General features: G+C 47.4%; 1 protein-coding gene and 1 long non-coding RNA gene across 2 annotated transcripts in view; one reads left to right on the forward strand and one right to left on the reverse strand.

Moving 5' to 3' along the window:
• The window catches only part of MARCHF10 (membrane associated ring-CH-type finger 10), a 72,992-nt gene that overhangs the window by 48,244 nt on the left and 12,098 nt on the right, over window positions 1–12,650 (reverse strand). Inside the window, exon 3 of the mRNA XM_016128236.2 lies at window positions 10,605–10,724. Coding sequence (XP_015983722.2) covers window positions 10,605–10,724 — 120 coding nt within the window. The remainder of the gene's footprint in view (window positions 1–10,604; window positions 10,725–12,650) is intronic.
• The window catches only part of LOC107501772, a 74,443-nt gene that overhangs the window by 15,208 nt on the left and 46,585 nt on the right, over window positions 1–12,650 (forward strand). The window lies entirely within an intron of this gene.

Genomic DNA, 12,650 nt, shown 5'->3' on the forward strand with positions numbered 1-12,650 from the left:
CCCCTTAATTAATATAGTCATTTGTTTCTCTGCAATGAACATAAAATAATTTCAGAGGGACACAGGTAGAGACTGACTGGAAAAGGGCCTGAGGGAGCTTCACAGACTCATGGATACTTGATGGGGGTTTGTGTTACATAGTTACGTGAATGTACCAAAAACCATTAACATTACTCTTCAAATTTGTGCGATTCGCTGCAGGTAATTTTCACCTGGAAAACAAAAACTGGGAAAAATATGAATAATCAAAATCATGAAAATGTGTAACCACAAGTGTTGGGATATGGGAATGAGTAAAACAAAGACTTCGCCTTTACGGAACTCTTCTAAGTGAGGAGGCAGGTAATTTAATCAAACCGTTGTGAAATAAATGTAAAATTACCAGTCATGCATTAAAAAAAAAAAAAAAAGGGAAATGAATAGCGAGCCATTAGAAGCTAGCGCAGAGGGGTCCAGATCTAGTTGGGGGAGGGAACAGTCGGGAAGAACGTCCCTGAGGAAGTGACCGGGGCTGAGATCTGCGGCCTGGCAGGAAGGGAGGGTCACTGTTGCGGGAACAGCGCCGTGCAAAGACCCTGTAGCAGGAGGTGGCCTGCCACATAAGAGGCCCCAAAGTGCACGTGAATGAGGCGCAGAGCAGGATGGAGGGCCAGATCCCGCAGGGCCTCGTTGGCCACGTCAGGGATTTTGGTCCCCATTCTGAAAGCTACAGAAAGCCACGAAAGGGGTTTCAGCAGGCAAGTAAACTGATCTGAGTTCCACTTGTCGGTATTACCTGTGCTAGGTGAGGTGGGAGCTGGAGGCAGGAGTAGAGAAGTGTGGAGTCTTGTCAGGAGGCCCCTGCGGTAACGTAGCCAGGGAATGGCAGAGAGCGCGGAGATGGATTAAAAAGCTACCGGGGAAGTAAAACTGGTAGGACTTGGTGATGCGTTGATTGTGAGGGTGAGGAGGAGAGAAAATGTCAGCTTCTGATGATGCCCACGAAAGGAAGGATGGAGGGCCAGGTTGGGGACTTTGGCAGTGGGCCTGTTGAGTTTGAGGTGTTTTTGAGACATCCAAGTGGAGGTTGTCGCATAACCAAATGGATATTCAGATCTGGATATTAAAAGTGAGGTTTGGTTTGAAAATGTAGGTTTGGGAGTCATCGGCAGATAACATCTTGATTTGGGCAGTTAAAAATCTTGATAAACTAAAGAGACTATCCCGTGCAGGCCTTCTTGGGGGTGGGGCATAAACTTGGATGGGAAAACAATTACATCTTCATTTCCACTAACCTCTCTCTGAAATCTAAGAGTATCTTCCATTTACAAAGGCAGGCGACAAACCACAGTAGTATTAGCAGAACCCGCGATTTTGTCACGAATAGAAATCACGGATATATTTACATTTCTTAAATTCGTTTCAGATGTCTCAAAATACCCTTACGCCCATCACTTGTTATTTAACATGTTCACAAAGACGCACATATATTACTGAATCACAGATTTCTAAAAATAGTTTGATGACTATTTCAATAAAAGTGGTTTCCTTCGAAATCCTATGGATCCTCTTTTGTGTACTTGAAAATATTATGAAAAGAGGATCTAGAGAGTTCACTGGATGATGATGGCTGTGATACAAAAATAGAATAAAGCCCCTCGATTCAGAGGAAGAAGACAACCAAGACTTGAGCAGCTCCAGGACTCAGAGGCTGGGCGGAGGAGGGTGTGACAAGGGAGGAAGCCAGGAGAAGAAGGTGACTTTGCAGAAGGTTAGGGATGCAGTGTTTCCTGCAGGGTTGAGTGGCCAGGTGAGTCCAAGTCGCCAAGAGGTCAAGCACAGCGAGGACTGAGAGAGGCCTGCCGCATTTAGAGACGTGGAAGTCGTGTGAAAAACAGCCATTTCTGTGGAACGACAAGCGTGGAAGCCAGATTGCAGTGGGCTGAGGAGTGAGTGGGAGGTGGGGAAATGGAGTCAGTCGGTGCAAATAATTATTTTGAGAACTTTGGCTGTGAAGGAGAAGAAATAAGTGGAGGGGATGTGGGATCAAGGAAGGGCTGTCCTGTTCTTTTCCTTTGCTTTTTCTTTATTTTCTTTATCATTAAGGGCCGACGGAAAGGCTCTGGTACGAGGTCGGGGATCCAGGCAGAAAAGGATGGGGGAGGATGATTGATGGCGTGGGGTCCTGAGTGCAGGCGGAGGGGAGGGTGGTGCAGAAGAGAGGAGGTGGGCGGGTTGGGCAGCAGAGAGCTGAGGAGGCTCCCATCTGAGGACTGAGGGATTGAAGATTGGGGAAGGAGGAGGAGGTGTGAAGTGGAAGAGAGAGAGTTGACCAGAGAACCTGGGCAGCATCGAGGAGTTACAGGAGGTTGGTGGCTGTGACCGTTCCGTGGCACCGTTTTTCAAAGCTGGGTGATTTTTCTCCAGCAATTGCCAGTGGCCTGGGTGTGGGCCCAGAGACCATGGACGGACGGGAGGGATTTTGCCAGAGAAGTGTGAAAAAAAAAAGGGGCGAGGGAATCATTAAGAGGATCAAGTACAGAATCTAGGCTGCTTAGGAAGGAAATGTCAGTACTGAGGGCCAATGAGAGGGCCAACGGGGAGGGGCCAATGGACCAGAGGTCCCCAAAAGGTGGCAGAAATGTCGTAGTTGAAATGGATGAGCAAGGCTGCTGGAAGGCTGGTGACGATCAGCAGATTTTGGGGATGGAGACCCTTCGGTTGATGACACGGTCTAGGACATGCCGTTGTGGGGTGTGGGTGGCAAAGTGAAATGGAGGGGACCCTTAGGGTGCACCGGGAACTGAGAAGGTAGGGTACGGCTGGATGCCGAAGCCGTCTAGGGCTGTGGCACGAGGTCAGGGAATGTGGCGAATAGAGACGTGGCCAGTGCCAGAGTCCCTGCTGGATGAGGGACAGCGGCCAGGAGACGAGAGAGATTAAGGGGTGAGGGTGGGGGTGGAGGGCGGAATAAGACAGCACAAGCCTCAGTCTCCCACGGAGCCTGCGCGCGGCGCTGGGGAGGGAGAAGCGTACCCCCCTGCCTCCTGATCCTAAGGACGGGGTGCAGGAGGCTTCCAAACAGTCTCCCGCACCCCTGGGAGGGGGCTCTGAAAAGAGGTCTGCAGCACATTTCCGGTGCTGCGGGAAGGCCGGACGGTCCACCCTTTTCCCAATGCGCCCATCTCTCCTTGTCCCGGCCCCCTCCTTCCCCCTGTAATGTCTGGCCCACCTCAGCTCCCCACCCCCACTGCCGGCTCTGCAAACCCCGCCTGTGCCTTAAGGTCCAGCCGAAGATCTGCATCCTCTACGAAGCTTTCCCAGGTTTCCCCTTGGCTGTGCACTCGTCAGATACTTTCTCGAACGTTAGGCATTTCTGTAGCATCTTAGTTCACCAACGCTGTGAGCTACATTCACTCATTACCGTGTCCCCATAGCCCCTGACACAGTGTCTTGGACACAGGGGTTTATAATTCCTTAATGAGTCAAGCAATATAAAAACCAAACAGAAGAAGGTCTTAGGATGAAATATGTTATATTTACTGTATGTGATTAATCGTGTTTAATGCAGGTATACGTCTGAGTCATACCTCGCCATGGGAAAAAAATTTTTAATTTTTATTGGTTTTTAACAAGTCGTTCGGTTTTAAAAATTAATCAGAACCATTTTTTTTAATGGGAATTTTTAATAAAATGTAGCAAACTCAGATACATAGCACCAACAAAAAATGGGAAAAAAGCCACTTCGTTATGACCTCCCCTCATGCAATTGCTGAGCTGCCGAGTCCAATTAACACCGGGAACTCTCTGGGTCAGAGGCCACCGAGTCTTGGCACCGACAGCTTCACTGAGCTGGGATAACAATTGGTGTCTGTGTCACCCGGCCGCGTGGCAGAATCACCCTAGCGGAAGGATGGACTCTCGGCGGTCTTGCTCATCTGCTGAGAAAGGCAGGACGACATTCTGGAAGCAGCTGCAATTTAAACTGACAGTTGCCCTATTTTGCTGCCGTGCCCTATTTTAAAGTTACCTACTGGAACTCAGACAAAGCACAGCGATGGAGGAGAAACGAGGCTCTGCGGGATTTGCCCAGGAGGCAGCTGTTACTCGTTTGCTCCGTTTGCTCCGTTAAAGCTGTTGATGGTCTGCCCGCAGAGGGGCCGGCGCGCGCGTGGCCTTCCGATCAATCTCTATTCTTATTTTAAAAGAAAGACCCAGTGCAGCCCGGCGAGGTATCCGACAAGATGTTCAGGCCCAGCAAGATGACTGTGCTTATAAAGCGCAGCGGATCCCAGGCCGACCGCAGGCCCTTCCGAGTTTCCTCTGTCCGTGAGGAGATGCCGTTCCTACGTCCTTGTGTTCTCGCCTGCGTGTGACCAAAGGAACCACCAGAGCTTTAAAGAAGCCACGTGTCCCTTTGCAGAGTGGCATGACAGGGAAAGAAAGCTACCTTTAGCTGGTTACTCTGGTAGCAACAACCGCAGAGGTTTCCAGGTCGTTGACTGTAATCGACTGATCTCCCGGCCCACAGTGGCCATCACACTTTGGCAGCCTTGCCAAACTACGTGCCTCTCAGTACTTTCAAGCCTGGTCAGGGGCCACTGGCCACTCCAAGTAACAGTATCCCTTCCTGCTCCTGCTCAGGTGAGCATCCCTGTGACGGCTGTTATGGCTCCGTCGCTATGGCTTCAGCACGTACACATCTCTAGAACACTCTTGCAACTGTCAGCCATCCAGCATTCACCAAGCTCCTGTTATGTGGTGGTCACTGCAAATACGACAGTAAGCACGCCTGCTCTCGAGTGATTCCCGGCTGGAGGCAGGAAGGAGGCAGAGAGGAAGGTGTACCTCGGGGTAGATTTGAGTACAGAAGGCATGAGGGGACTACAAAGGAGGGACAAGAACGAAGTCACCCGATCCTCAGGAACAACCCTGGAAACTTCCCAGAGGAGGTGCCCTCAGAGTTGAGGGTCAGGCCATCAAGGGCCTTGAGCACCCTGCTAAGGTATTTGATCCCAAAGACAATGGGGAACCGCTAAAGAAGAATTTTTAACAGAGGAGTCCCGTGGTGCAACTTGCCTTGAGAGGGATCAGCCTTGCCGCAGCCTGGAAGACTGGCGGGAAGGGGTGAGGTGCAGACGAAACGACCAGGGGAATGACGCCTAAAATAACCCAGGCACACACACAAAAAAAGGCAGGACCCCGGAAAGGGAAGTGCTGGTGGATGGAGTCAACAGAGGAGATAAGACGGTCCAGCTTTGGTGTCTGATTCCTGCGAAGTGCAAGGAGGAGCAGGAGAAAGAGTCTTAGATAATTTCTAGAATTCTGGCTCAGGCAGAAATAGATTCAGGAAGGCGAACAATTTGAGAGGCGACGATGATGCATTCAGCATCTTGAGTCCAAGGGGCTGTGGGACAGGCCGAGGTGAACAGATCAACAGCTAAGATGGAAAACAAACTCAAACGAAAATTCCCACGGATCCTCCCTCCGTCAGTCAGACCCGGGGCTGCACATTCTCCGTCTGTGACGTGCGTTTTGGGCTGGAGAGGCTGGGTGCAGAGCTGCGCCCTTACTCAGGGGCACCTCGAGGGCGCAGAATCTGAGCCAGAGAGGCGAGAGGGCGGCTGTGACAACCCCACGCCAGGTGTTAGAGATGACTCACAGCCTCCGAGGATGGGGCCTTTGGCAGCTCCAACCAGTGTGTGCGTGTGACCTGCCTTTCGGACACACACAGGCCTGGGGACAGAAAGAAGGGAGGCCTGACCCTCCCAGGAATCCGACGACAGACGAGTAGAAGTTAGAGAAAACGAAGAGCGTGACTCACAGAACTCATGCACTGTGTGCTAAGCCCTGTGTGCTAAGCTGCTTTCATGACACCGTTAAGGGTGTTGGTAGGTTGACATTGACAGATTAATGGGAGAACAACTCCCTAGGAGCTGTTTGAAAGAGGAGAAGCTAAAGGTTTCACGGGCAGGATAGGCTGAATAAATAGGCAATGAAAAGAGCCATGCAAAAATACCCAGGTGGTAAAAAAAAAAAAAAAAAATACGGAATGCAAATGAAGTCAGCCAGAGCTGCAGTATGCAAAGCATTGTATCGTGGATTATTCTGGGAAACAAAACCCCTTCCTGGCCCCTGGGGTTTTTGTCTTGTTTGTGTTTTGAACTTGACCACAATCTGGAGCAGGGCTATCCCGTAGATGTTTCTGCAATGATGGAGATATTCTGTATTCTAAACACTCTGCCTGGTCCAATATGGCAGCCACGACCACAGGTGGCTACAAAGCATGCGACTAGTGTGGCTAGTGAGACGAAAGAACTGACTTTTAAATTTTATTTTAATTCATTTAAAGTTAAACAGCCCCGTGGGCTAGTGGCTACTGTATCGGACAGCAGAGTTCTAGACTTCCGTTGCCTTCATGCATGGAGGGACGTTCTGACGTTTTCAGCCACTGCAGATACTTGAAGAGGCTTTATTTTGAATTGTAACCTCCCAAGTTTGTGTGGACTATCATGGACGAAACAATGAAAATGTTTATGTTGGGTAACTGCCTTCGCCCTTAGGCACACCTGGCTTTCTGGGAGATTCAGGTGATCTCGCTGATGTAAACGCCCCCACTGAGCCAGGCCTGGGGCAGAGTCAGCTGCTGCTTGTACCTGGCGAACTGCCTCCTTCCAGCGAAATGCTGGGTCCTTGTGACCTGGGATCTCCATATTTAGTTGCTCGGTTGCTGATGGGGAAAGGACAATAATCTTGTTCCTATTAGTGGCGCAAACAGCGAGCACTCTCCACCTTCTTTGCCAACGAAGTAAATGAAGTGACAACGTGTCCTCAGCTCCTGAGGTCTGTGCATTTGGAATGGTGCCCCCTCCAGCAAGGATACAGGATCTTGGAAGATGAGAAGGACCCATGATGTGTCTCTTCATAGAAGGTTGCTGTCCCCCAGGTCCTGAGCTAGTCATGTTCATCATTTCCTATAAGGAAATTAGGGCTCCTGTCCCTTCTCTGTGAAGGTTTGAGGGGGTGAAATAGACTGGTGCCCCCGTCAATCACAGCTGGCTTCTCTAGGCCAGCAGCTGTCCTGGGGACATGATTTCCTTCCTGTTCATATCAAGAGACTGCTTTGCTTTTTAGTTGACTTAATCATCCAGCTCCTAGTTGGTCATATGGAGCTGCTGTTTATTTCTAGTGTGATCAAACAGTTCACAAGGTTGTGTGTAACTTTGAAAAGGGTCTAAAATTAAGTTGCTACATTAGGTTGACTTTTACATATGTGGCCTGGGGCTGAGCTAAGGCAAAAGGAGGGATTCTAGAATCCCCAAACCTGCGCCTCCACTGATACCTGTTGGAGCATCATTTGCAAGAATAGTTGGACAACAAGGCAATTTATAATGGGATCTAATGTTAGTATGGCATGTATGAGTCTCACTTGTTCTCACAGTGATCCCATGAGATAAGCATAATAATAAGTATCTCCTTGATGGGAAATTGAAGCGCTCAGAAGTGAAGTGGTTTGCCTAAATTCAAAATGTGATGAGGGACAGAGCTGGCCCTTGACAAGTGTTTTTTTCTACTACGCCACACCGCCCACTTAAGTATATTTAGGAGGTAGCACCTTAGAGAACATCTCGACACAGGACTGCCCATTACTGCTTTATCTCAGACGCATATTTAATACCAGCTCTGCTAGGCCAGCTTGGTCGTAGTGAGGAGGACGTGTCCTAATGGAGTTGCCACCACGTTAACCGTGCATCTGTGGATCTGTCCACCTCTAGGCAGGTGTCTGGAAGTGACAGCTTGATACTGGCTCTATTCCTTGATGGTAAATGCCTTGCTTATTCCAGGCCCATCAGAACTGTGACAATCTGAGACTGAGTCAAAAAATGAACAAGTGATGGAAATTGCAATGCGGGTCAAAATTTGGCGGTGGCATGCTTTGCGTAGTGACTGTATGGTGGAAAATATTTCCCTGGATTATGCAATCCACCTTCATCAATCGGAGAGGGAACTTGCCTTCAGAAATCAGAGGCAAAATGTTCCTTAGTGTTTTTTGCACAGCAGTCTCTAGAAGGAAATTACTCAGGGGTATGTTTGCCTAGGGAGGAGGTCTTTGGTTAGGTTTATACCGTCTCATTGAGCTGTATTTTTCTCTTCCCTGTTTTGATTGACCAAGGAAGGATCTTTTGCACTCAAGTGCCTGATGTGACATTCAATACACCGAGCTCTGGAAATTGGATCCGTCTGGCCTGGGTTCTCTTTGGGAGGTGCCAGCATTCTTATTCAGAGCCTCTTCTGGGAGACAGGTTCCAGGACCTCTCTGTAGCCCCTCGGGATTTGAGATATGGCAGGGCAGGCCCAGACCATGAAGGTTTATGAATGACCAGATTTTCATAGAAATTTGGACAGGGTTTCAAGTCTCGAAAGGGAATTCTTCAAACCAGCCCATGAGCCTGGAGTTGAGGATTTCCAGGATCCGGTTTGAGTCTCATACGGTATCTCTGGCTTCACTCGTACCAAGAAAACCTTGAAGGACTGAGCCAGGAGGGGGTCAACACTGAGCGCGCACAGTCAGAAGGCTGTTGAGAGCGCTGTATTCCACGACATCCTATGTCTCTCACTCTGCCCTTCCTGCGTTTTCGTATCTAGAGGCAAATCCTCCAGTGTCCCCCTGACCCCACCCTCGCCCAAAGAATTATCTGTAATACAGAGAGAGCCAAGCAGGAGTGAATGTCACTGTGGAAAATTCCGATTTTGTCACATTTCTAGATAGAGAAGATGTGACCTTGAAGGCACATTGCAATTGACGCCCAAACCCTTGGGAATATCCTTATTTGGAAGAAATTGGGATTATGTAAGCAATATTGTTTCGAGTTCTCTGACATGCTGGGGTACAGTGACATAGTGCAAACATGAAAACTCCCGTCCTTGTACTTCAGGATAGAAAGTGCCAGCTTTATGCATTTTACCACATATTTTTGTCTTGATTTCATAATTACTTTTGTATGTACAACTATGTCCTTTTTTAGATGTGAGCTGAGTGTTTTGAGTTAAAGAATGGACACTTTTTATAGCATGAAGAAGGAAACTACAGGAATCTGTCACCAGCTCGTCCTCCAAACAAAGTTTGTGGAGAGGAGCATGAAACTTCAAGTCCCAGAATATCTCGAATGCATGAGTATTGCCATAGTGAATGGCCATGACTATGCATGTGGGTCTTTGCATGAAAATAGAAGGACCCAGCTGCCCACTGTTCAGTAATTCCAACCCAGGAAGATCGCTACATGCTACCATTTGACTTAAATTACATCACGGTTTTTTTATCTGTTCTTGACTTTTTGTTTCTAGGTGCAAAAATATGAGGCGTTAATCTTAATGCTAAAAATGTGTTGTTCTAGCTAAACTAGATTTAATTTGGGGATTAATCTCACGCTTTCGTTTTCATTTTAAAATGCATCAGGCTGATTAAATTATAGTTAGTTCTCGAGTAACAGGAGAAGTCCAGGTGACATGTTCTTGGTGCCGCCACTATTGTGAGACAGTCTCTTCCACCCTCCGACTCTGGAATAAATATATTTTACCATGTGAGTGTATGTTCCTTACTAGGGAGTATAGATCTCTCCCAGGGATACGACTACGTCCATGAGCATCAATCACTGACGCTTTTAGGTGTCCTTCGAACATTAAATAACCGCGGTGTGAACATCCTAGATTGAAGAAGAAATCTCAACAAGAACTTGATTGATATTAGGTATCCAGGATCCATCTCAGGGGTCCACACCACTGATAAAAAGGAGAATCCATCCTCTAGAGTATATTTCAGGCATAAAATATTAAATAAGAATTCATAAAAGGCATATTACTCATCTTAAATCAATTCACCATGCTAACAATTTGTACTGAATGCAGCTTGTGGTATTTAGCTTACACAGGATAAGTAAAATTCTTACGCAGATAAGATCGTACATGTAAAATATGATTGTATAGCACAGTGGTTCAGAGCACCCCCTCTGGGGTCGGACGGCCTGGAAGGGAATACCTACCCTGCCACATACTGGCTGTGAAATCTTAGGGGAAGTTTCTTAACTTTTCTAAGGCTCAGTTGTCTCCTCTGTAAAATGAGCCAGATATATAGAGATTTACGAAAATTAAATAAGTTAATACACAGAAAGCGCTTAGCACGGTGCTGGAATGTCGAAGGCATTCAAATAATGCTAACTAACTACTACTACCGTTATTATCACCATTCTCATATTACTATTATTATAATATATCGATGATATTTGTTATTATCATCCTAGACAAAAATATTCAAACTGCCAGTTTTTATATGATGCAATTATTACTGCATTCTACTTTTTTCACTTAAAAAAAAAAAAAAACTAGACTCAGCCATGCAACGGGTTAGAAGGGGAGAAGAGTGAGGCCCAAGCAGGGTGAAGAGGGAAGGTCACATGGCCGGCGTGGGTGATACCCAGGAAGGAGCCCCTGCCCCTTCCTTTCCCTGCCCTGCCCTGCCGGATTTTTCAATATCTTATTTTTGAGTCAGCTTTTTCTTCACACGCACGCACGCATGCACGCACGCCCAGCAGCAGCAGCAAGAGAATGTTTTCCAGAGTCCCAAGTACCTGTTTGGAAGATAACCCGCTTGAAAACCGGGATCTCTCAAAGTTTGTCTCTTGCCCCCAAGGTTGGTCTCGTTTCTTCTCGTTTGGGTCTCTTCTGTATTCCTGTCGTCTCAGACAAGCCTGGGGAACAGAAGAAGAAGTTTTTTTTGTTTTTTTTTTTTCCGTCTCCGATCTGTGACGAGCTGTGATAACTTCGTGCGTACTTCCCACTGTGGAGGACACGAAATACACGTGGCGCATCTCGAGTGTGTGTCGACACCCGTCACCAGGCGTGAGCACACTCGCCCCAAGCACCGCTCTTTCTCCCCTTAGCCCGGAAATGCCAGCTCAAAACTATTAGCCATTGCTTTTATACACTCAAACAACAAACATGCTAAAAGGCATTTTCTCGAGCATTTACCCAACAATTGCCTCCTCAAGGAAGTAGCTAACACACTGTGTTAATTCCCTTCCTGGTCCCTTTTTCTTCATTGCTCCTCCTTCACACTCGCCTCCGCTCTACTCTATGCCCTTGACTTACGCCATAGTTACAGGACGGGAATTTTCCTACGTGAGACCCTTCGCATGTGCCGTTCCTTCCCCTTGGAACGCCTTTCACAGGACAGGACATTCTCTCGTCAAACCCGGATCTGTTAAGAACTAGCTCCTTGGCGCCTCTTGTTTTCCCTGCCTCTCTCTGCTTTCCCCCAGGCCAAATTAATTGCCCCTTTGCACATACGAGACTTGAATTATGCAACTTTTTTCATTTTGTTTTTGAGCCGGTTTCTCCTGCCAGTCGGTGAGAACCCTGAGGGTAAGAGCCACCTTTTATCAACCCCCCAGCATGTAGTACTTAATGTTAATCGAACTGCATTTTTGTTTTGGAGTAAAATGTCAATCCCCAAATACCAAATAAGAAAAGATAAAATAACCAAGAAAATATATCTTTTTAAAAATTTGTTAAAACAAAATTGGAGGAAAACCTACAACCAAAACATTTCTATTCCAGTACAGCGGCTGAACGAACCCAAGGATATCATGTGCTATGGGAGTTTCAACTGGTATTTCAAATACCCCTGAGGAGTAAGACTTCTCGGAGCATTTCTGGACTCGTAGATCCAGCGACTGGATTCACCCTTGCCCTGCCAGAGCTAAATTATCCATTTGCCACAGTAAATAAAGGTGACGTAAAGACCAACAGTACTGTTTCTAAACCGGGCCTGACATGTCCGCCTTCCTGGCTGGGTGGAGAAAGAAAAGATTCCTTTGGCGTTTTCCCCCTTCTGTTAGAAAATGCATCTCCTTCCTTGATGTAGAAGGACTTGAAGGGGGCTGGGGGAGACGGAGGGGGGTTGGGGGTGGGGTGAGAGGAGGTTAAGAATAGAAAAAACACAATATTAACCCATTTCCCACTTGGAACTGGGGCCAGAGAGTCAGTTACACCGTGTGTGTCACAGCGGAGTGGCAGGTGAAGTGCTGGCCTCCAGGCTCACGCACCGTGGCCAGGGGGTCGGTCACCTGCCACAAGTGGAATCCTGGATTCCCAAGAGAAACGTGCAGTTTCAGCCCACCTTGTTTGTAAAGTACTCCAAAACAGTCTTTTTTTTTTTTTCTTCTGTCCCACGGTTAATCTTATTCCCAAAAACTATGCCATATAGAGAGTGAGCCATGGTAACAAATCCTGGGCAGGGTTTGTTTGCATAAATAATTTAAACAAGGAAACTCAAAAAAATACTGACTAATAACTATAATAAATAAGATAAACAAACACCGAAGAGAGTCAGCTGGAGAGCTTAGTGAAATCACCCCCCCCCCTCGTTTTTTTTATTCCTTTTATAATGACTTGAGATCAGAGCCGCTGCTGGAGTGGAGCCTTGGTTTGGACTGTTGTTTCCAGAAGCGGCAGATGTCTGTTATCCGAACCTACTGGTGTTAGAGGCACACGAAGAAAATGCTGAGGGGCTGAGAGTGGAGGAGCCCGTCTGAGCAAACGCTCACAGGACCAAGGCAGATTTTGTGGGATGAACAGAATTCTTGTGGGCTGGGTGTTTTTTTGAAAATTGTCTC

Source organism: Rousettus aegyptiacus, unplaced genomic scaffold (genome assembly GCF_014176215.1).
Source record: "Rousettus aegyptiacus isolate mRouAeg1 unplaced genomic scaffold, mRouAeg1.p scaffold_m13_p_6, whole genome shotgun sequence".
Taxonomy (NCBI): domain Eukaryota; kingdom Metazoa; phylum Chordata; class Mammalia; order Chiroptera; family Pteropodidae; genus Rousettus; species Rousettus aegyptiacus.